General features: G+C 37.2%; 1 protein-coding gene across 1 annotated transcript; it reads left to right on the forward strand.

Moving 5' to 3' along the window:
- Nucleotides 1–162: 162 nt before the first annotated feature.
- On the forward strand, nt 163–23,558 carry RpL3 (ribosomal protein L3). Its single transcript, XM_089242831.1, has 9 exons — nt 163–258; nt 4,045–4,237; nt 4,337–4,505; nt 7,771–7,906; nt 11,376–11,562; nt 12,645–12,907; nt 14,768–14,863; nt 19,564–19,683; nt 23,424–23,558. The coding sequence occupies exons 1-9, from the start codon at nt 256–258 to the stop codon at nt 23,499–23,501; spliced, it is 1,245 nt and encodes a 414-aa protein (XP_089098957.1). The 5' UTR covers nt 163–255; the 3' UTR covers nt 23,502–23,558.
- Nucleotides 23,559–24,965: the final 1,407 nt, after the last annotated feature.

A 24,965-nucleotide genomic window follows, 5' to 3' on the forward strand; every position in this document is an offset into this window, starting at 1 on the left:
AGTTTTTAATCATTTCTTTTTCAAAATCATAGTGAATTAAAAACTTAAATTTTCAGTTTAAAATAATTTTTTTAAAACATTAATCCTTTCTGTTTATAATTTGTAGTTTTTTGTAATAATCATTTTTTTAATTATTTTCTTTTTTTGGTTATCCAAGGCGGAAAGACCTTAACTAGATAGCGGTCCTTATCCACAGCATCGTGCGTGAAGTTAAACTGCTGAACAACTGGTGAACGTGTAGGGAAGTAATCAGCCATGGTAAGTTATTTAAATCTAATTGAATCGCCTTTTAATTTTGAAATAATACAATTATAATCGTGTTTGTGTTTATTTAATTTAACGCTGGATCGTAAAAATATTGTATTTTAGCTCTTTATCCGTTCATAGCTTGATTCGAAGGGTTGCGATTTTGTCCGGCTTAGATGGTAACCTTATTATTAATAAACCCTAAAACTTATTTTATATGTATCTTTCCTGTTCACATCCTTGTCAATAGTTTATTCCTAATTTTTATGTTTTGTGCAGCTAATCTTTTGTAGCATTTGATCTGCGTTGTCGGAGCCGGGGGTGCTGTGCTCATTTGCGCCCCCCCCCCCTCCCGAATGGGTCCGAGCACCCTTAGTGCGGATCCGACTACGAGAGGGTGAATTGTTTGAATTCTTGTAAGCGTTACGTATTCTCAGAAAGATTACGTAGGGTGGCATGCAGTTTGGACCCCTTCAGAAAGTCTCCAACAAAGTCCACTTGGAAAATTCTTGACGGTGTTAGATAGCTTCTGTTGGGCTGAGGCCTACTGGCTTGTTTGTAACCTCAAACCTCGCGGAATTTATTGGAACTGCTTCGATGTACAGTCCACACCAAGTTGGCAATTTTTATTTATGATAATTCGCCAAGAAGGATGCTTTTTCACTGCTTCTGTAAATTGCAAACATTTTGTGTTGCTCTCTCTCGACCTGTAATTTAGTAACTACATAAAATTTTCGGTGCCAATATCAATTTTTTTAGTTGCTGTGGTGACCTGGCACTTGTGTAGTCCTGGTGATTAGGACAGCGATATCGGAACTACCCATGTTACTGTAATAACTAGTAACCTTGATAGCCTGTGATGTTTACCATGTCAATTAATGAAATCCGTGTCCAAGACTGATAAGGTTGTATTTAGAGTATAATATGCAGGTGGATTTATGGTTTCGCCGCCTTTTGGTCTAGTTAAAATTTCTTGACCACTTCTCTTACATTTGTAGCCTTGGACGTTATGTTCGAGACTGCCGTGAGCCTGGACTAGAAGAGATCTTGGCAATGGATATGTCCACCGGTAGACTTATGCTGTTCATTCAGCCCTAGGCTAACCTAACTGGTTCGGGTCCCCATCGATATGCCTCTGTTTCAGGGTTGAAGCTACTGTCACATTTTCCACAAAATGTGAAAGAAGTGGGCACTTTCGCAAAACTTCATACAGGAGAAGACCTGCCAACTCCCCCGATATAAGCGGGAGACTCCAGATTTTGACAGAAAGATAGGTTTTATGTGAGCTTTCATTTTGTCGTGGCGTCAGTGATTAACGTCGTCGTTAGGAAAAACTCCCATAGAGGACAGCCAGTAGTCATTTCCATCGAGCAGCCTTGAAAAAGTCTGACTGCATTTAAGTAACTAGCAAAGACGTGACTTCGTTTTCGTAGTGTTTATGGGCAATCATCTATCAGCACCTTGGTTGCTGAAATCACTATAATTGTATTCCATTAACAGCCGTGCGGTAAACACGTTTTTTTGTCAGCAGATTTGTAATTTGAATTTTTTTTTAATTGTTTCTTCCGATTAAACATCTTCGGAAAGAAAATATAAAACTTTAAGCTATATAAAGCTTTTAAGAGTTCATATACTGAAGATTATCAATCACTGATAGCATTCACGAAAGAAAACACTTATACACTATGTAAGTATTTGGACACCTATGCAAATGACGATATCTACGGTCCTGAGATACGTCACGCCCTCCGTCGGTATATATAGTGTAGGAAACATCAGCATTAGTCGCATGCAAGATGCAGCACAGTTCAGAGCTCTCTGATTTCGAGAAAGGTATAATTATCGAGTATCACAAAAATGACCTATCCTTGAGAGACATATCTAGCGAGGTGAAGTACCCAAAATCGACAGTGGCCTATGTGATTAAGAAGTGGAAGGTAGCTGTGATTGTCGGAATTTGCCCCGAGTCGGCAGACCAACAAAACTGGGAGATAGAGACCGACGGGTGCTGTCCAGAGAAATTCGGAAGAACCGCACCCAACCGATGGCCCTCATCCGTGAGTATTGTTTCAATGAATACCATCCGTAAGGAAGCACATCTGATGTTTTCATGGTTGTGCTGTTGCCCATACGCCTTTGATCACAAAGTCCAACCGCGTTGCTCGGTTAATGTGGTGCAAAGCACATCGAAATTGGACCGTAGATCAGTGGAAACGGATTCTTTGGAGCAACGAATCAAGGTTCACCCCTTACCGTTCGGATGGCCGGGTCTGGCGTCTGCCTGGAGAACGTCTCCTGCCAGAATGCATTGTGCCAACAGTCAAGTTCGGCGGAGGTGGAATTATGGTCTGGGGGTGTTTCTCCTGGTATGGACTGGGACCCTTGGTCCCTATTCATGGTAAGCTCAATGCCTACTGCATTATTTTGGATGACAATGTGCTTCCTACGTTGTGGCAGTTTTACGGGGTGGACCCCTATTACTTCCAGGACGACAGCTGTCATACTGCGAGGTTAACCAAAGCTTAGTATGGTGCCAATGGGGTTCGTCGAATGGACTGACCTGCCCAGACCTGAACCCTATCGAGAACCTCTGGGGCGAGTTGGATCTCCGAATTAAGGGGTGCCCTACCTGTCCAAAATCGGTGAAGGAACTAACATGTCTTCTCCAAGCCGAGTGGAAGAAAATACCACTAACCATCACACAAGGACTTGTGGAAAGTATGTCCCGGAGGGTTCACGCTGTAATTGCCTCTCGTGGAGGCTCTACCAACTATTGATTTTGAATAAAGTTAGTTTTTCTTTTCTATCACAGGTGTCCAAATACTTATTGGTAGATAGTGTATTTTATGAACAGTATGTAGATGTTATTTCTCTATTCTGCATGGAAAGACTGACATGGAATTATATTCTGCTCAGGGGCAATGCAGAACCTGCCTTGGGAGATGTAACTCTTCCTTAATTGATTTTTTTTTAAAAATTGAAAAAAATGTTTTCCGAAATTGTTTGTAAAATCAATTAAGGAAGAGTTACATTCTCTTTTCCCCCCCCCCCCAAGCCCCCAAGGCAGGTTCTGCATTGCCGATAGAGTCTGGGCACTCCCCCTGGAGAATTTATGGATTTCAAAAGTTAGGACGTTTGCAGGAGGTATGAAACGAGTAGACATCAATCCAGATCTATCAGTTATTAGCATTTCACCTTTTTGCTTATTTTTCCCTCTTATTTTCAATTTTTTTTTTTTCTACAGGAATTTTTTTATCCAGCTTAAACCCTGCTATTTCACGGACCTGATCACTTTTTTTGGTCACTGCTATGCTTTCACACTCTAGGTCAGAGGTGACCAATTTTTTTCCAAGCTACAATTATTCCAATAATCAAGGGTTTTCTATATTTTTCTTAAATTTTGATTGTTCTACGTCTCAGATTTCAGCATTTTCTGTTTTGAGGGCTAGAAGTGACATCGCTTCTGTGTCCATTCTGAGAGTGCACGTGTTCTCACCACTCTTGGCAATGTGGTCATGATCTTGTAATTTTTTTAGATACCGAAATTTATTATAACAGACAGTGTTTGCAGCCATATATTCTGATCCTTTTTAGCTATTTTCATAAACGAGATGCACAAGATGTTATTTGTCATTACCGAATCATAGCTATTCAAAGAAAAATTAATTTTTTCAAATGTAAAAGATTTTACCCATTCAGAATATGAAAACTTTGAACTTATTTATATTCATTTTTCATAGTGTAGAATGTTAATGATGAATGCAATTTATAAAAGCTTCATGGTCATGTTTGTTTTAGTCTCACAGGAAGTTTTCAGCCCCAAGACATGGCTCTATGGGATTTGTTCCCAAGAAGAGGTGCAAGAGGCATCGTGGTAAAGTGAAGGCTTTCCCCAAAGATGACCCATCCAAACCAGTGCATATGACTGCCTTTATTGGGTACAAGGCAGGCATGACCCATATCGTGAGAGAAGTCGACAAACCTGGATCCAGTAAGATTTTGTTTATCTTTCATTATTCTTTTAATGAAAATATTCTCGTTAGAAAAAAAAATGGAATAGTAGGACAATAGCAATGTTTCTTTTTTGCAGAGGTCAACAAGAAGGAAGTTGTAGAAGCTGTGACTATTCTAGAGACTCCGCCAATGATGATTGTTGGTGTAGTCGGCTACATCGAGACGCCCAAAGGATTGAGAGCTTTCAAAACCATCTGGGCTGAGCATCTGAGTGAGGATTGTAGGAGGCGTTTTTATAAAAACTGGTAAGTTTCATTGTTTTATCTGTACTCTGACATGTGGCAAGTTTGTGAAGTCGGTTTCTCTTGAGAAGATATTTGTGTAAAAGCTGTTCAATCCAAGTTATGATTTCCCAGAGTGATATTGGTGTTCATGGAGATGAAAGATACGAGTATAAAATTACAGTGAAACATCTCTACAAAAATATTTGGTATGATAAATCTTTTTATTTGTCTTTGGAAGTGAACTATGGTCTGGATGTTGAACTGCTTTCTCGGGGGGGGGGCAAATTCCTCGTTTTACTTTTGTTAACGAAAAATCCCTAGATTGTTTTCAAAAAATTTCATTTATATTTATTTTTGTATGGCATTAGGATCTGCATGGAAATTTCAGCTATGTGTTTCCCATGTCTGTGTAGGTTTGTAAAAACAATCATCGTCTGTAGTTACTTGAAAATATTTTTTTTTGTTTTATCATATGGGACTAGTTTGTGAACATGAATTTAAAACTGATTTAAATATTGGTTTTATAGAAATTGCTTTCTTATCTTTGAGCGCTGATCCTAGAGATTATGGGCTTGACAAAAGAAAGTAAATGAAAACAAGTTTTAAAGACATGTTCTATATTATATAGATTGTGTAAGACAAGCTTGTTACATAAGTTTTGCTATATTGTCACCTGAGTTATGTATTTAAAAATATTTTACTTGTCACATTTTAGTGATATTTTCTTTAGGGGCCGTTCAAGTATTACGCAAGTAAATTTTTGGCCATTTTTTTTTATCCCCCTCCCCCCTAAAATTTCGTCATCAGCTCTGCCCCTCTGAATCCTAACTCATATTTTCATAAAAGGTGGTTAAATCCTTTACGACGTAAGCATTATCCAAACCCCCTTCTTTTTCTCTTTCCCCCTCCCTCCCCCCATCGATGATGCCATAATACTTGCCATCGGACATGTTTGGCGCCAAGTGGCGAACCATGTGACAACTTTTTTGTTCAAGTGTTGCGCCTCAAAAAGTGGCCTATTTCTCTTGCTGCTGGAGTATACAGTCGGCCTCCCGTATTCATGGGGGTTGCGTTCTGGGAGTGATCGCGAATACAGAAATCATAGGTTTTTTTTACATATATTTATCGAACATCAGGAGGAAGAGCAGGGTGCCGCAGAAGCACTTTCAAAAGACAAGTAAGAAGTCGGCATGTTGAAGTGGGAGAGATTTGAGAATGGTCAAAATATACATTGTGTATTTTGACCATTCTCAAATCTCTCCCACTTCAACATGCCGACTTCTTTCTTGTTCCACAAGACTTTTCCACATTACTTTTGAAGTCCCAGGTTTTGTTTTTTTTTAACCGAGCACAACTCAGGTATATCGCCATGGGCAATTTAATACCTAGTGAGTTGTGCTGGAAGTGTAACTGTGTGTGTACCTGACAGTCTGAGTGTGTATTTAGTGTTGTGTATGATTTTTCGGTGTTGCCATCGATGTTTCAGAAGTAAAGTGAGGGAAGTGTACTGACTTTGTACTGCTTGTAGGCCTGTTGCTCTCTGTAAAGAGACTTTTTAATGGGGAGATCGGCTCGCATTTGCACCTCGAAGTTGGAAGCAATAGCAAAGAAATCTCAGGCTGCGGTCTCCGGCCCGTATGTGCCACTGAGCGAACGTGCAATTCTTCTCTAGTCACCTGGTTCAACTTCACATTTTAGTCAAATGGCTTGTACGTTACATCGAGTTGATAGCTGTCTTCATAGGGACAACGACGCTGGTTATTTGGTACTTGCGAGCACGTTGCTTGGGTGGTGGGGGGGGGCACTGTTATAAATCTTTAACTTTTTCCGACCCAACCCTGTCTCTTTTGAGGTAACGGAAGTAAGTTGCTTGACATCAGTCCGGGGTTGTGCGTGGTTCTATTTCTCTATGAAATCACCCTTTACGTGCATAAAATTCTAATGAAATATGGAGGAGGTAAAAGCCTCTACTTTTTAGGTGAGACGTTTCACCAGCCCTTTCCTTTATAGAACAGTAAAATTTTTTCGCCTTTTCCGTTATAATATTACAATCAATTGGAATATTTTTTTTGTAGCAATCTTGTTTGTACAGCATTTTCTGTACGAGAAACACATGCAGGGGTGGGAATTCTGCACCAATTGCGCCACACTGCACCAAAACTAATATATTGCGCCATTCTGCTCCAATAGTGAAAGAAAAAAATTTCTTCCTGCTAGCCACGGAACGTTTCTTTACAAGAAGAGCGTGTTTTTAAAGTGCAAATTCGAGTGTTTCCGTTTGAAAAAAAAAAGTTGTCACTGGAAGCAGCAGAAATTACTGTAGTCGATTGTCATTGTGTTAAATCCCGATGTTTCGTGAAAAAAAATTTCATTCCGGGAGTAAAAAGCGCATGTTCTTTCAAAAAAAGGTGTCAAAAGCCTAAAACACCAAAAACAAAAATCAAGCTGACGAAAAGATGTTTGATAACAAAAGACATTTTATTTCGAAAAGGGTTGAGGATTAACGAAAATATTCTTGTTAAGTTCACTGCTCCAATTTATAAATGTCTTCTCCGAATCCCATATTTTGCTGTTCCAAAATTGCTCCAAATCCTGAATTTGCTGCTCTAAAACTGCTCCAAATCCTGAATTTTGCTGCTCCGACATGGATTCCCGTGGGCGATGCAAAGTTTTTGCTTACAGAGGTGCAGCTACAGCCATGGTTGCTTGAATTTCAGATTCCTTTTTCTTGATATATCTTACCGTAGATTAGTTGATTCCGTAATGGCGGGCCACAGAAGCAATTGACTTTCGCTAAGCATAGTCAATATATCCGATTTTTCAGTAAACCTTTCTTTCTTTTTTTTTTTTCTCCAAGGCATTATCAGTATCACTAGAAAAATGAGCCATACTAAACACACGTGAATGACGATTGCTGAGATCTGAAATCTAGTACCCTTGCAATTGGCTGTAAGAGCTTCCCAGTAAAATCTTTCTTATCTTTGAGCGCAAATCCTAGAGATTATGGGCTTGACAAAAGAAAGTAAATGAAAACAAGTTTTAAAGGCATGTTCCATTTCATATGGATTGTGTAAGACAAACTTGTTACAGATTTGCTCTATGTTATTTGTGTGGAAATACAGTATCGACATTCTTAGTTGATTGGCTAACTTTAATGACATTTTATGAAATTTCCTTTATCATTGAAAAACTCAAGTGGATTCTGATTTTCTTTGTGATTGGTATTGAATTTAAATCATAGTAGCTAGAGTTGACTCTTCTATAATTTAATTTCCTTCTCTTGAAGGTACAAGTCCAAGAAGAAGGCTTTTACCAAGTATGCGAAGAAATGGCAAGAAGATCAGGGCAAGAAAGAGATAGAGAAAGATTTCGAAAAGATGGCTAGATATTGCAAGGTCATCAGAGTTATCGCTCACACTCAGGTTTGTCTATTTTTCCCCCCTTTTAGATCTGGTTCTTTTCATTTATCAGACCTGCCAGCTCACCGGGTGTTTTTCCTTAACCTTTCCGGATTTGTTAAGCTTCTCTCTGGGTTTTGGCATTTGGAAGGGAAAAAATTTCTTTTAGATCGAAATTTTTTAGATTTTCCCTGAGCTTTCACGATGCGTGACATCGATCATGGTTCGTACGGTCCTTGAAAACCTTGAAAAGTCCTTGAAAAAGAATTTTTTTTTAAGAATTCTGTGAGTCCTTGAAAAATTGGTGTTTTCCGAAATAGTTTTCGCCACTTTTTTTTTTTTACTTCGTAAGTGACGTCCTTAAAAAAGTGCAAAGCACAGGGAAAAAGCCTTAGTAGCCAATAACCCTGGATAATTGGATTTGAAGCACGTTTTTCCCCATTATTATAAAGCCGGGTTTTCGTAGGAGCAGGTTTTTTGTGCCGCGTGCAAAGTGAATTGCCCAGTGTGACACGGCGTCCACTCAATAATAATAAGAAAACAAGTTTGACTGTTTTCCTAGAGAGCGCGACAATCCTCACACGGCAGTGTTTTGGCCGGCGTGATTGGCCGACTGTTTCTGGAGGAGTCAAATGCGTTGTGCGCCACTCGTTTTACCGATCTTCTCTTCATTTTTGTTTTCTTTCACTTCCCTTCATCGAGCTCGATGCTTCCCTTCAAACCGGAGCATGCAGATGACAGAGTAGCTGATAGCATGGCCGTGAGCAGATGCGCCACGGTAGGAATACACAAACGCGTAGTGTGATTATGTGAAACGTTTCTGTCGACGCGAAATAATACAGTTCGGTTCATGCGGTGCCAAAAACCTATGTTGGAATGTTTTTTCCCTTTTTATTCTCTGTGCACGTGGAACCGCTCGGCCCGACGCAATATGTAAATCGCTGGCGGCATGCTCACGGGAGCTCGGCTTTGTACTGTAGGCAGGTTTTTTTCCGCGTCTATGTCGGGATTGTTTTTTTTTTCTCCGAGATTGCCGGTTGTTATTTATCGGCCGTTTTATTTATTTATTTCTTTTATGATCGTAAATTATCTTGTTTTTTTTCCTTGCAACTTTTATGGAATAAAAGCTAGAGTTCAAAATGAACTTCCGATCATTGTTTTTTTTCTTCAGCTCAGTCGGCACACTCTGACCCCCAACAACCAACCAATACCTATTTCTAGAGTAGAAGTCCTTCTGTTCTAGAAGGTATCGCAACAACCCACTTCTAGGAAAACCCGGCTTTATGGTAGCATGTATTCTGTGATCGTACGTAGACGTATTTAGAGTCGTTGGAAGTCATTAAACTTTTGTACTAGGTATTTTTTCTGGAGGACTTGAGAAATCAATATCTTAATAAAAAAGTGCCATAATTTTTGCCGAAATAAATAATTTCAGCCTTTCGGTCCGTAAGTGAGCGAAGCTTCCTCTGATTACTGTAAACTATAGGCGAAGATTGACTTGGAAGTCTGGGGGGGGGACACACGATGTTGATGTCAATTCATATATGCATATATACATTAGATCAATCAACTTCACATCCCCCCCCCCCCCCGTATCTCCGCCCATGCTGTCTAAGGTTGTATAAGGTTCTTTAAAGAAAGAAAACAAAAAATGAGTAACAAGTGTGTGTACTTTTAATTACTTGTGTGGCTGAAAAATCCCTTCTATCAAGATTGGTTGCTGAGTGTGCCAGACGAAAATGTCGCCAAATGCAAGCTGTACTTCAATGGGTGAATCGGCGCTGAAATCCATTGAGCTTATATTACTGGAGGGAGTATGGCGCAGGGCCATAACTAGGATTTTTGTATTGTCTTGCCGCCCCCACCAATTCGGAATTCGATAATTTTATAACGGTGTTCACCTAAAAATTGCCACCCGGGGCAGTTGCCCCCTCCCCCCCCTCCCGCGTTCTAGTACCGGCGCTGGTATGACGTCAGTGGTCTACATAATTACTTGGAAGATCACGTGACGCGTTGGATGTCGGCGCATCTCCGTTATTTTCTAATGGCATCCATAGTTGTTTAAAACAATAAATGAAAGAAATAATTTCAGTATCGATGATATGATTCCAAAATTAATGAAAGAGATAGTTCCAGAATTAATGAAAGAAAGAATTACAGAATTAATGAAAGAAAGAATTACAGAATTAATGAAATATAATTCCAAAATTAATGAAATAATTTTAGAATCAATAAAAGAATTCAGCATTAGCGAAAGAAACAAATCCAGAATTGATGAAAGCAATTATTCCAAAAGTTATGAAAAATTATTCCAGAATTGTTGAAAGAAATAATTCCAGAATTGGTGAAAAAATTCCAGAATTGATGAAAAAATTCCAGAATTAATGAAAAAAATTATTCCAGCATTAATGAAAGAAATAATTTAATCTTTTTTATCTTTAGAAGAGTTCTTTTTTTTAGTCTTTAAAAGGAAATTAATTGCAATATTTAGAGACTAAACTACGTTTCAATGAGGAAATTGACAGGCACGAACTGTGTTATTCAATGTGTCATATGTTTTGTATGATATATATGTGTATGTGGCCTCCTTTATTCATTACAGATGATGTGAAATAAAGTAGGGAGAAATGTAATCTCTGAAAGTTTTAATCAAAATTAAATATGCGCCTATTCATGTTAGAAATATGCTTTTGTAAAAAAAGTCCTTGAATTTTTAAGTTTTACCTTGAAAAGTGCTTGAATAGTCCTTGAATTTTTTTTCGTTGGAAGAGTACGAACCATGTCAATGATTATGGTCACTGCTTGGGGGAAACGTCTATAGAGGGCAGGCACAGTTCGTGGAACCTACCTACAAGGTTTGAAGACGTTGCTTTCATCGAGTAGCCAACAAAACATATCTTGGTGATTGCATTTTACCTGACTGGCAACGGCGACTTAGCAACCCTTTATCAGGGGATGGTCTTGGTTGCCAGCATCCCTGTAATAATTATTGTATTCTATCAACCACACAGCAAATATTGATGTGTGTGTGTGATTACCCCACCCACCCACACTGCAACAATAGTTTTCGGCAGCCATATATATATAAATATTTTTTTTATCAAATATGTGCTTTTGAGAGTTTGTATACCCAAGATTATATTTTCCTCTGGCTACCCAGGCCCTGCCTGGGGGGGGGCACTTGTTCTCAATTGATTTTAAAAAATTGTAATTTTTTTAAGAGTCCTTGTAACTCTCTCCCTCTTCTCCTCCCCTTCCCCCCCCCCCAAAGGGGAATCTTGATTTCTGGATTGTAAAAGTTGTTTGTGTGTAAGTTCTAAAATAACAAATATGACATGTGAAAGTACACTTGCCGGATTTTTGAGTAAATTGCAGTTATGATTTATGTGTAAAGGTAGTATGAAAAAAAAAACCCCTATCTTCTATGAACAGCGGGCATAAAAAAAGATTTGAATTTTCAAGTAAGCTTGTCTTTTTTCCCCCTTTTTTTCAGATGAAATTGATGAGGAAAAGGCAAAAGAAGGCTCACATCATGGAAGTGCAGTTGAATGGTGGCGATATCGAACAGAAGATCAAGTGGGCACGAGAACACATGGAAAAACCAGTTCCCCTCAATCAGATCTTTGCTGAAGATGAAATGATTGACGCTATTGGTGTAACCAAGGGAAAGGGATTCAAAGGTATATGGGTTTATTGGATAGGTTAATGTCTGTCGTCTGAAAGAAAATATAAAACTGCTTTTAAGAGTTTGTATGCCCAAGATTATCAACCACCGATAGCATCCACTAAAGGAAACACTTATGTTTATTGAACAATATGTATATGTGATTTCTCTATTCTACATGACATTGAATTATATTCTGGTCAGGGACAATGCAGAACTTGACTGGGGGGGGGGGGTTGGAACTTTTCCTTAATAGATGGAGAAAAAAAATTGTTTTGTAAAATTTTTTTATCAGGTCTATGAGTGGTAGGGAGAGGGTTACCCCCCCCCCCCCCTCCTCTTGGGAGAATTTCTGGATTCCAAAAGTGTAAAGCAATAAAAAAATATATGTACATGGGAAACACTGAACAGTAGTCTCTTGTGATTTGATATTTCGGTGGTTTTTGTCTGGTTTCTCTTGCTTGAATATTGTTTAAAATATTTGTATATCTGAGAACATTTCCATTGTGTTGATTAGTGTATGTCTTTTATTTAAGCTGTAGTGGGAGAGTTTTTGTTAGTGTGGGTGTCGAGAATGGTGTTGATTGAAAAAATATTATATTAAATGGTGTTTTTCCTGTGAGTTTCCATTCAAGTTAGTGGGGAAATTAATTTATATTGGTATATTTTTGTCTAAACTGGAAATAAAACATTCAAAATAGACTTAGGATTGAAAGGACATTCATTCTGTTTGATCCATTCAATGTTACAGGGTTCACCATCAAGTGAAAAATGGTCTGGGAAAATGTGAAATATTTGGCATACATCAGGGAAATATGATTAATATTTGAAATTATATTTCTTCCCAGAGTTTTGATCAGGGAAATTATTGAGCAGATTTTGCTGGATGAGATAGTTATGTTAGCTATACGTAGTATGTAAGATAACAATGTCTGGTCTTTTGAATTGTGTGAATGAGTTTTTAAACTGAAAAGATTTTCGTTGTAAAATTTTTCAATTTATGAGTTATTTGCTTAATTATGTATATTGTTGCAAGGATTACTACTGCAGAAATTGTCTAAATGTTTTTGGTGATTGACTAAATAAATTGTCTTTTAGGTGTAACAAGTAGATGGCATACAAAAAAGCTGCCTAGAAAAACTCACAAAGGGTTGAGGAAAGTTGCTTGCATCGGTGCTTGGCATCCAAGTCGTGTGCAGTTCACAGTGGCCCGTGCTGGCCAGAAAGGTTATCATCATAGAACTGAAATCAACAAAAAAATTTATCGTATCGGTCAAGGCATACATACTAAGGATGGAAAAGTGGTGAAAAATAATGCAGCAACAGAGTATGATTTGACTGAGAAGACTATCACACCAATGGTGATCCATTATTACCTTTTATTAGACAACTCTGATTTCAGATGCCTGATAATTTTTTTCTCCCTGAATTTATATGTATAGGTCATTCTTGGGAAATGGAACAAAAAATGACAAGATATCAAAAAATTCTTAGGGCCACTTCTTTACCTGCAATGAAATATAGTCAGTGATGAAGTTTGTTAAAAATACAGTTTTAAAAAAATAATTTAAATTTAACCATGTTAAGAGATAGGCAAATCTGACATCTTGCCCATTTCAGCTCTTAACTCTATGCTTGACATTCGCAACATGTTTGTAAGGTTCAGGAGAACAGAGTTGGAGGAAGGCCTGGGAAAAACAGAAGTTGTGAGAAAAGAATACTGAAAGGGGCATTCGAAAAAGAGAAGTAGGGTGAAAGTTTGTACCAAACCGACAAAACTAAACATGTTGAAAACATCTGCTTTTCAAAATTTATAGATGTCAGTTATAGATGAATTACAGTAAATGATAATTTTGGATTATAGTAAAACCTAGATAAGTCGTCGCTCAAGTTTTCGAGAAATTACAACTGCTTAGCTGAGAGCTGACTGGAGCAAAGTGTCGTCAATTTTGAGTGTGATTACTTTAAGAACCATATAAATGTAAAATATAACATTTATTCAAATAATGTTACAATAGGAAATTTATAAATTACGATATTTAAGAAAAAAAAATTTCACCTGAATCAGAGAAAATGTTAGAATAATCAATTTTTCGCCAGCACATTAATTTTACAATACATTTTGTTTGTGTGCTTTAAATTCTTTGTGGTACATGAAGAAAGTTAATTGCGAATTCAGGGACTGATATTGACTTGATGGGACAGGGCAGACATTAGAAAGCCTCCACTTGGGAAAAAATTTTAGGTTTTGTCAACAAATATGTTCTAAAATTTTGAGGCTCTTGGAAAATGCTGCCCATGCAGGAATTAGGTCTGGTTCGAACAGTCCCCAATGCTTCAATAATTTTTGTTTTTTTCAGTCTGCAAATGAACTTCCTCCATGTCACTTTCGTTTTTTTTAATTATGCATTTTTTTAATAATGTAAAGGTGTTAACCAAAATTAGCAATGAGTAAATGAGGGTTTAGTAACAGTGTTATCTATGAAAGCTGAATTGGACTGAAGAAAATGATACTACTTAATCGGAGTGACAATTGACAAAAACATTCATTTTTTTTTTTTTTAAAGAGGTTTAAGTCAATACAAAATTTGATGTGTGGCAATTGGACTTGAACCAATGTTTTCCCAAATGTCACGAATGGGGGTGAAAAAAAGCTGAGGAAAGTTTTAGTTTGGCTATAAACTATTGATACAAAAAATATTTAAAAATATAAAGGGTGAAATTGAAAGTATACTGGCTATATATATATATATATATATATATATATATATTGAAAAAAAAATTAAGATCAAAAATTGTCATTCTAAAATTTAAAAAATGTGAAGGACATTTCCTTAACAAATGAAAATTTGTTCAAGCAAATTAAATTTTATTTATCAATTGCTTTTTTAAAGTGACTTTGTAGAAAATGGGTGTAAATAGAATAGGGCCTAGTTTTTCTTTTCAGTCTAGAAAAGTAATATCTGCATTTATGAATTGTAATAGATTTTTATCCCTAAATTTTTGGTTTTAATATTTTTTTACCTTGTAAATTACATCCATGAGGGTGGAAGCAATTGTTGGTGATATTAAAAATAATTTGCTAGTGCTGTGTAATTTCTAGTCTCAAAGCTATTGATTCAAGGATTCATGAATTGTACTGATTGCATATGAAGTTTCATTTTATAATGTGTGCTGTGAATTAAGATTTTTCATAATCCATGCATTTTTTTTTTCAATAGGGTGGATTCCCTCATTATGGAGAAGTGAATTGTGACTATTTGATGCTTAAAGGATGTGTGGTGGGTCCAAAGAAAAGGGTCATCACTTTGAGGAAGGTAAATTTCAAATGGCATAGTTTGATATCAAATTTGTTTTATTGTTCACTTTGGTAGAACTTAACAATTATCTTCTAGGCATTATATACACACACCTGCCATCTCTCCCGATTTTTTCATCCTTCCTCCCGCTCTCCGGATACGCGATCTTTCGCGTTGTCGTGGCATCAATGATTACCGTCGTCGTTAAGGAAAACAGCCGTAGTCATTTCCATCGAGCAGCCGTAAAAAATGTCTGTGACCGCATTTAAGCAACTGGCAAAGACTTCGTTTTTGTATCGTTTCTTCTGATTAAACATCTGCAGAAAGAAAATATAAAACTTTAAGCTATATACAGCTAAATATATATATAAAGCTTTTAAGAATTCATATACCCAAGATTATCAATCACTGATAGCATCCATGAAAGGAAACGCATAATTTATGAACAGTATGTAGATGTGATTTCTCTATTCCGCATGGAAAGACTGCCGTAGAATTATATTATTCTCAGGGGCAATGCAGAACCTGCCTTGGGGGAGGAGAATGTAACTTTTTCTTAATTTATTATAAAAAAATTTTCCTGGAATTTTTTTTATGAACTTTTTTCATAAGTCTATGAAAGTCGGTGGGGGGGGGGGGTACCCCCTTGGAAGAATCTCTGGATTTCAAAAGCTGTCACGTCTGTATACAATATAAAATTGTCGCGTTGATAAATCGGGTTGGCTAGTCGCATCATACCTAATTACATCCAGTAGAACCTCTCTAATTTGGACTCCTGGACCTTATGGATCTAATTTTATTTATTTCCAAAGTTTTCATGTTTAAAGAGGTGTCCCACTTTGAGCATTTTGATTCATATTTTCCTTTATGAGAAAATAAAACAATATACAGAGTGATTCCATAATTCCTCCTTGCCACATTTTACTAGTAAACTGTTGATTTTTGAGGCATGATTCATTAGAAAAGTGTCCAAATAACATGAACTCAAATATGTCATTCGTGTTACGAAAGGTGGTGTAGTTAATGTATAAAAGTTAACTTTTTATATGAATATCCTGTCCTGAGAGACCCAATTAGAGAACGTTGCCCTGTTACTCCTGGGGCCAACAAAGGATTCCTTGTTTCCTAAGTGTGGCATTGATTGAAGTATGTGAATTAAAAAATTGGAAATGGTTGGGAAAGAACATAAATGAAGGGGGAAAAAATAGTCTTCACATTAGGTTTACGGCATGTACCAATTCATTAGAAATTCTGTAGAGGAAGGTGGACGAGGTGCATATGTGGTTTAATAGTACATCTTTTTTATTGAAAATGTGATCCTCATTTATTCCCAAGGGATTGGTATAATCCATCCAAGGAATTTGTGATGTTAGTAGACATCCATGCCCGAACCAGGATTCAAACCCAGATCTGCGCTGTGGGAGGCTAGCTCCCTAACCACTCGACTGCCAGGTAGCATTTCGTAATTTAAAATTAAATCTATGAGTAATATTTGAACCAGAATAGTATTTTATTATCAAGCAAATTATTCAGAATCCTACTGCAGTGAAAACTTGAAATTAGTGGTAATAAATGCCTCTGTTCATTCTGGCAAACCCAAAAGAAGAATGTTTTGCATTGTTCTGCAATGAACCCTCAGCTGACTAGAAATGTTCTGCGGTAAAAATTCCCATAATAGTGTTTTCTTGAAATAGTTCCAGATTGTTCTGCAGTAGCTCTAATTGTCTGTGACGTACGTCTCAGATTTTGTCATTCTGCTTTGGGGCTGTAAGTCCAGACATGGGTCCACACTCTGTCCCAAGAGGGATGTAAGCATTTTACCCCGAGGGGTTGGACCACGCTGGGGAGGGACTGCTTTGGGGCTGGCAAAGTTCCCTAGTTGTGCTTCGGGTATAAAACTAATCACGAAATTCGGGTTATTCGTGCGTGAGAAATTAAACCCTTTCTTCCTCTTGCCCATGATGATCCTCATAGAGCCATTATTTTATGAGAAAAAATGATATTGTATGATAGGTCTGAGGCAAGTTTGTGTTTCCTAATTTAGCTTATTATATTAACAGCGTGAAAGATTAATGTCAATTACTTCCTTAAGGTGTCCTCTGTTTTGTGTGTTGTCTATAGTTAAAGCAATATCACTTTCATTTGATGTTTCTTTAACCATATGCATTGTCTGTTTTTGTTGTTGCTTTTTTTATTATTCTAGATCAGGGCTTGAGAAATCAATAAAATTTGGCCAACACTGTTTCTTAGCAGCCAGGAATTTTTAAAAAAAAAAAAGTCTGAAATATATTCTGGAACTTACCCCCCCCCCCCCAGTTGAGAGATATGCTGGTCCCTAAAGCAGAATGTCGAAATCTGCTATGTATGTTGCAGTACAGTCTGGAAGAATTTAAGAAAAGTAGAAAACACTATTATAGGAATTTTTACCACAAAACATTCTACTTTGGAGATGCTAATATCTGAAAATATTGTGTTGTCTTCTGAATTCTATTCAATAATCACACGTTGAAAATTAATCCCGATTTTTATAGTCACCATAACAACTGAGCGCTTCTTAAGCCCTGTACTAGGAAGGGATAAGAGTTCTAAGTGTTATGTGTGAAGTCTTGCCTATGATGATTTCCTAAGAGCCATTATTTTATGAAAAATAAATGATATTGTATGATAGGTCTGAGGCGAGTAAGTTTATAATTTCGTTAAGTAAATTTAGTATACAAAATGAAAAAGCGAGGTGTTTTTAATACCAATTAATTTGACTAATGTAATAATACTGTAATATAAACTCATTCATATAAATATATTGTGTGGGTGAGGTTCTTTGTTGGAAACCAAAGTAGTTCTATATAAGCTAGGAGGTTCTCAACCTGTGCACCGTTTACCTTTGTTAGGGACAAGAGCAGTGTCGTGTTGACGAAAGTGGTGTATGTGTTTTTTTTTTTTTTTTTAAGATTTTCTTTGTTAAACTGCTCTGAGGAGTTGTGGATAAGCGTTGATTAGGCAAAGAGATGCTGCGGGGATGGTTGAGAACCCCTTATCTAAGCTATTCTTGTTTTTCTTATACTTTCAGGTCACCATGGGGACCAAAAAATTGGTATCGGCGCCTTAAATTTTCATTGTGTAGTTATTAAATTGTATGCTAAGAACATCACAAAATGTTTGAATAAGTGCAGCATGTCTGCCAATATGAAAGAGGATCAATGTGCCCCCTAAAAAAGTCAAAAGAAACATTATTTTGGACCTTTTAGGGTAAAAAAATGTTTACCTACTGAATAATTCAAATTGTCCCTCATAACAAAATCTTGAATATGCAGTAGACTGCAGACTCAGGTTTTTTTTTTTTCAAACCGAGCACAACTCTGGTCTGCCATGGGCAATTCACTGCCGAGTTAGTTGTGTGGGAAGTGTGTATATAATTTGATTTTTCACTGCTGGGTTATCCATATTATATTATAAGTGAAGTGTCATGATTGAATGTTTGTACCATATTACTACAAAATGATTCTTTTTTATTTTAAATTTAGGAAAACTTAATTACAAAACTTTTTTCTAGAGATTGTTTTCTTTGTCCAAAAAATAAAAATCTGTTTTAAATTTAATTGTCATTTCTTCCCATTTATTAGAACATGTGTGCACCTTCCCCCTCCCCTTTTTGTCAATTAACGATATGTTTTACTATTTAGCTCCGAATCAAATTTAATTAGTATTCACAAATTATTTCTATCTTATATTAACAATTTTTGGGGTTTTGCTGTTTTAAATCATCACATTGTGTATCAAAATTAAGGCTCATGAAAATCAAAAAGATCCTCTTGGACCAAAGGGAGGGACATCCAGAGTTTGAGTATCAACTTGACGCTCCAATACAAGCTCAGTTGAACATTTTTCAGGAGATACTGATATTTGAAACTCACAAGAGCCTCTTAGCCCAAGAGAATCAATTAATTTAATGACAGCTGCAAAAATCTGATTGGCTACTGATTATTTTTAATTGTCCTTTATTAATGTGTTTAAATTAATATCTAAATTTTTACATTAAAAAACCTGTTAATTGTGTAATTGTATACACAGAAGCAAGTATTTTATTTCATTTTTGCATTCAAAAATTCAATTGAAATCCTTCTCTTGAGTTTTTTTTAAAGACTGATATGCTATTTTTTGGTTACATGAAATGCAAATTAAATTTTTATTTGGAAATGCCCATATTGTCCAAAAAAAAATCAGGATTTTTAGGGTAAAAAAACCCCCATCCTATATATGCAGAGAGTGGGTATCTACCCAGGTAGCCAATCTAACAACCCTTAGCCTTATTATTTTTGCATGGCTTTGGTGCTGTCACTGAAAAGTATTCCTGCTATCTTTACTTTCATCAAAGGAAAATCCCTTTTAATATTTGCCTTTATATGGTTTTGGTATGGAATTCTGATCTTCATAAAGATCTCTAAGTCTCTAAAGTTGGCAGCTATTCCACGAATCATGAAGGTGAGAAATGAAAGAAACATCAGTTGGGTCAAATGGCTTAGCTTTGAGGGTTCATGAACCTGTTTGCTTCATGAACCTCAACTGTAAAATTTTGAGGCTTTCCTACATGGATTTTCATCAACACTGTCTTGTAAATGTGTGTATGTTTTATACTTTGAAGCTATGTATGAATTGAAGCATGTTTTAAACTAAAATCTTCTTTAAAACTGCATCTTACATATTTGTCTTGAATTTTTCAGTCTCTCCTGACTCAAACTAAGCGTGTTGCACTAGAGAAAATAACATTGAAATTCATTGATACATCATCCAAGTTTGGACATGGAAGATTCCAGACTGCTGCCGAGAAACATGCGTTTATGGTAAATATACATGTGAAATTATATTTCTATGAAAATTTGAGTGCTAGTTACTTCCATCAGATTTAAAAAATGAATTTAATGTAAATATTGTCTATTCCAATGAAAAAATCGTGTGGTGTAATATGCAGGGAAACAAAAGTGTAACTGATGCTTTTCAATAGCATTCAATTGTCTTCTGTATTTTTAGGCATGCAGAGGCATATATAAACTATTTAAAATACTCTGCAAAGAGCTAGAAATGAAAACCACGATGAGTTTGGCATTTGAGCAGTAAAATGTAAACAAATCCCTTTAAAAAAAAGAATAGCGCAGTAAAACTATCCGGCTCACCTTGACTTCTTTACATTGGACCTTGTGATTTACACATTTTGCCCTGTGTTTTTGAAAGTGGTTTCGAAAGTGTCATTCTTAAAAAAAAACTTCCATATCTTCATGATTTACATGATTTGCTGTGCATTGTCCGAGAGTGACAGTATGGACTAGGAAGACTCCAAAAAAAAAGAATAATATATATTGTGAGGGGAGAAAAGAATTCTGTGGTTGTTAGTACACTGTTTTGGCCCAAAAATTGTTTTTATTACGCTATAACAGGGTTCGCACATCCTTACAAACTCCTTAAATACTCCTAACTTTCCATTTCCTTCTGGAAGGGCCCTTATAACTCCTTACTTTTTGCAGCCACACCTGAAAAAGTCTTTTTCTTTCTTTTTTTTTCTCTGAAGGGATGATCTTTCTTAGAATAGGCATTCCCCATGGTGATGAATAGCAAGCATTGCCTAGAAAAATAAGAGGAAGCTTCCCCCGAATATAAAGAGGAAGAAAAGAGAAAAAAAACGCTCTCTCCCTGTGTAATAGGAAATGTGAAAGCAGGGGATGGGATTGGAACATCCAATGGTTGTGCATACCTGCCAACCGTTACGATTTTGTCGTATTTAGTAAATTAATACGATTATACTGCTTTTGTTTCTAAAAATACGATTTTCTACCGAATCGCTAGTTTTGACGTGTTTTCCTGAATATGTCGCAAATTGGTCAGCGTTGGGAATCGATGGTCCGTAGAACGACATCACTCCGCTGAACCAGTAGCCGAAAATTCCCCCATGCCCAGTGGTGAGAAAGTTTTTACTAAATGCGCCGAAACGATGTCTTGAACCTCCTATATTACGCAGTATACTGAGTGCAGACCTCGCAGCTTTCCTATTTTTCCTACTTTCGACGTAATCGTCTTTTTTTTTTTTTTTTACTGCAATTCTCTGCTACTATTCCTATTTTATCCCTCCTTCCCATTTGCTTACAGCCAATATCTCACTACGAAAATTCCGAGAAACCGCGAAATGTCATTGCTTTCCGCAGTTTTTTTTTACGTGTTTTATTCACATTACAACTCGCTGCTGAAAAGAAATGAGTTACATAATGATGTTACGCATTTGCGTTTTCCAAGCGTGGCGCATCAGCTCAGGACGGCTATATAGTATATGACCCTGACGTCCTATACTCTATCGGCTGCATGCTCCAGTTTAAAGGGAAGATCGCTGAAACTCGCGGCACACGCCGTTTAACTCCTCCAGAAGCAGTCTGCCAATCACGCCTGACGTAAAGCGCTGTCGTGAGCCGTATTGCGCTCTGTAGGAAAACAGTCGTACTGCTTTTCATATTGATGAATAGACGACGTGTCGCGCTAGGTGATTCACGTTCCGCACGCCATAGAAAACCGGCTTTTAAGAGTGACAGCCCGAGCTACGTCTGGTTTTACAGGGGGAGGACGAGCCGATCAGCCGCTATAGCTGAACCCACTTTTTTTAGCTTCAGAAAATGACTTTCGGGTATCTTTATGTTAGGGGTCATTCAAGTATTACGTCAGCATGGATGGGGGATTTTCGATTTGCTGACTTGATGACGTGGAGGAGGGGGCGTGGATGATTTTTACGTCATCAACCACGCTTTATAAAAAATATGAAATATTCTTAATGGTGTCTTACTCGGTGCGTGAAAAACGAGTAAAACTTTTCGCTAGTTTGTGGGCACCTGAACTAACATTCTCCATATTGAGTCCTCTACAGAGCCACTCTAGTGATATTCAAATACTTAGCGGATCCAAATGCTGTGGAGCTGTGCCGCGCGTCATATAAGTGATCCGTGATTATGCCGCAGATCACTTAAGTAATCTGGGGATGTGCCGCGGATAACTTGAGTGATGCAGAACCGCACTGGTGGCAGGACCAATGCTCTAAAACTTTGTCACATGTCACTCAAGGGATCACTTAATGTGCCACAGATCGCTTAAATGGTCTGGAATTGTGCCACGAGTCACTTAGTTCATTGTTACAAAAATAGATTTAGGGACAGGCCACATTTGGTCCACACAGGCCGAATGTTTACCACGAGTCAAGGGCTTAGAGAGGTAGGGTCACAATGAATTTTTTGAGCAATTTTGGGTTCTTAGCCTTCAAATACAAAAATATTTTGTGGATTAAAAAAATAAATTTTTGATCATCTGGGGGGAAGCCCCCAATTCAGATTCCACCAATAAGCGTTAGGAGGAAGGGGGCAGAGCGCTGACAGGGGGAGGGTGAGAGTTTTGCTGACTTTTTCTGACAAGAAGGGAGAGTCAAAAATTGCTGAAAATTTGCTGTCGTAATACTTGAACAGCCCCTTATTTTAAAGCATACATGTGCTCAAGACATGGCCTAAATGTGGCCTGCCTCAAGTGGCTCGTGGCAAATTCTTACTTCAATTGAGCGGCTCGCGGCACATTCACAGATTGTTTGAGTGAGTGATTTCCGGGGGTGGGGGTACTTTCTTTCTTTCAAACCAAGCACAACTCAGGTCTATTACCATCTATTGGGAATTTACTATCTAGGAAGTTGTGCTGGAAGTGTGTGTGTGTGCCTAGAGTTGCTGCAAATATAAATAATTTTGTAAGTAAAATCTTTGTCGGCTGTGGTTTTTATTTTGAATAATTGGAGGGGGAATGAATATCACTTTTAGAATTTTTATAATTTATGTGATGCTGTTATGAGTTATATTTTTGACTAATACTTGAAGGTTTTAGAACACTTTGGTGACGACAGAAAGCATGTACGTGGATTGATTATTTTATGAATTCTTATGATGCTGGGTAACAAATCAAAACTTGTAATTTTTGAACCACTTCTACATCTATATTTTTGAGAAGAGGGAAAGTTTGTTTGCAAATTAAAAATAAATTTGCATATGTGCCCCGCCCCTTTTTACCGTAAAACTTGTAAGTTATGAAGTTTGCCATGACTCCTTAAAAACCGCTTGAAACTCCTTAAAAACTCCTTACTTTTCATTTTGAAAATTTTGTATGAACCCTGTATAATTATGTTGTCCAGGGAGTGGGTAAACCCCTCCCACTTATTCTAGTTTTTTGAGTGGGAGCCCTGATTCTTTTTTTATTTGGTTTAAATGTTTAAAATTGTTCATTCTCATAGATGTGAAAACTCCCTTTTTGCATTAATTTGGCATTGATTTTTATTGCAATTTGTCTTGCATTTGTTACAGGCTATTACTGCCAGTGATGACTAACTCAAGAGCCGATAAAAATTTGATTTATGTTATGATAGTGTATGATAGGTCTGAGGCAGTGATGTAAACTACCAAATATGCATATTTTAATTGTAATGCATTTGCTCCTTTCAGAGAAAATGCATCAAGTGCTTTTGGGGGGATTTGAGTAGTTCAAGTTTCATTAGCCACTCATTTTTTTTTTTCTGCAGGGTCCTCTGAAGAAGGAGAAAGAAAGGATGAGGGAAGCTGCTGCAGCATCTGCTTCTGCCACTGCTGGAACAGCGTAGTTATGAATTTATGTACACTGGGAACTGAACTCTTAATAAAAAAGAAAATTCACTGGATTAACAAGTTTTCTTACTTTGTATTCATTTTCTGCTGTGGACAACGATTACTATCAAATTTCACAGTAACTTGGATATGGTATTTTCATAAGCAGTATTCAAATAGCTTGAATGTTAATTACTGAAATTTGAATTAGTTCATGGGGATTAGTGAAACATAGAAGGTGTAAATTGTTCTGTTATTCTCTCATCTGCAGTGAACCAGCACCTCCTAGAGATAGGCCTCTGCACAGGTTGCCATAAAGTTCATTCAGATTACCTAGCAAGTTTGCCACATTTTGAAATACTTCATCCTATTTTGTTTCTTATTTTAGAATATTCCTGATAGGACTATTTCTGTGCCCCACATCCAATCATTTCTTTTCCGCACAACGATACTGGCACAAGCAGGGATTTTTTTCCTCCCTTAATATTCTGAGGGAAAATGGACTACTTGCTGGCGTCACGAGCAGAGGCCTATCTCTAGGTGGTGATGAGTGAACCAAATTTCTGCTAAGTGTAGGAACGGATAAAAAAAATTTGACATTTGATCTCGACAACCTTGGCCGCCTAGTGAAATATGGTCAGATATAACTCGTTTGTGGGAAAAAAATTGCATGAATTCCAAGTTTAATCCAACAAGTAGATAGCATTTCGCTTCTGAAATGTGATTACCGGAGCTAGAGAGGATTTCTGTGACCATTTTTTTTTTTTGCATATTTCTGCGTTTTCAATCGGGTTTTTTCCTTTGTCATCCCATCTACTAGAAAACTTGAAACAAAATCGAGAAAAAAAAAAAATTGTGTTCTCTCCAGACATTTGACCTAGTGACAATACCAATTAAAGTAAAACCTGTTTTGCGGACATCGGTGGGACAAAATTTCCTTTAAAAGAGGGTGACCGTTAATCTAGGGTTTGAAATGCATAGTTTCGATATATATGGGGAAATTATTTGGCCGTAATAGAAAGGTGTCTGTTATGAGAGGGTTTTACTTCTCCCCTTATCAACTTAAAGACTATTTTATGAAGTCGATCTGTTACGCATACACAAGTCTTTTTTTTTAATGTGATCTTCACGTATTCCCAAGGGATCAGCGTGATCCATCCAGGGAATTTTTTAGTAGACATCCATGCCCGAACCGGGATTCGAACCCAGACCTGCACAGTGAGAAGCTAGTTCCCTAACCACTCGACTGCCAGGCGGCAGGTTTCCTGGTGATCTCTCAGGTTCTCCTTCCACGGCCCTCTTTCCCCCCCCCCCCCCCGAAGAATAGAATTGTAGTAAATCGATTTATAATTTTTTTATGATTAAAATTTATGTTCAAGAAGTTTTTCTCGAAGCTTTCTTCGAATCCGGAAATAATAGGTTCTGCCTGGATGTACAGTAAAACCTCTCTTGCGAACACAGGTGGGGCAGAAATATTTGTC

This window comes from Pholcus phalangioides, unplaced genomic scaffold (assembly GCF_987345545.1).
Source record: "Pholcus phalangioides strain wild (caught in Gottingen) unplaced genomic scaffold, Ppha-v1.0 ptg000015l_1, whole genome shotgun sequence".
NCBI lineage: Eukaryota > Metazoa > Arthropoda > Arachnida > Araneae > Pholcidae > Pholcus > Pholcus phalangioides.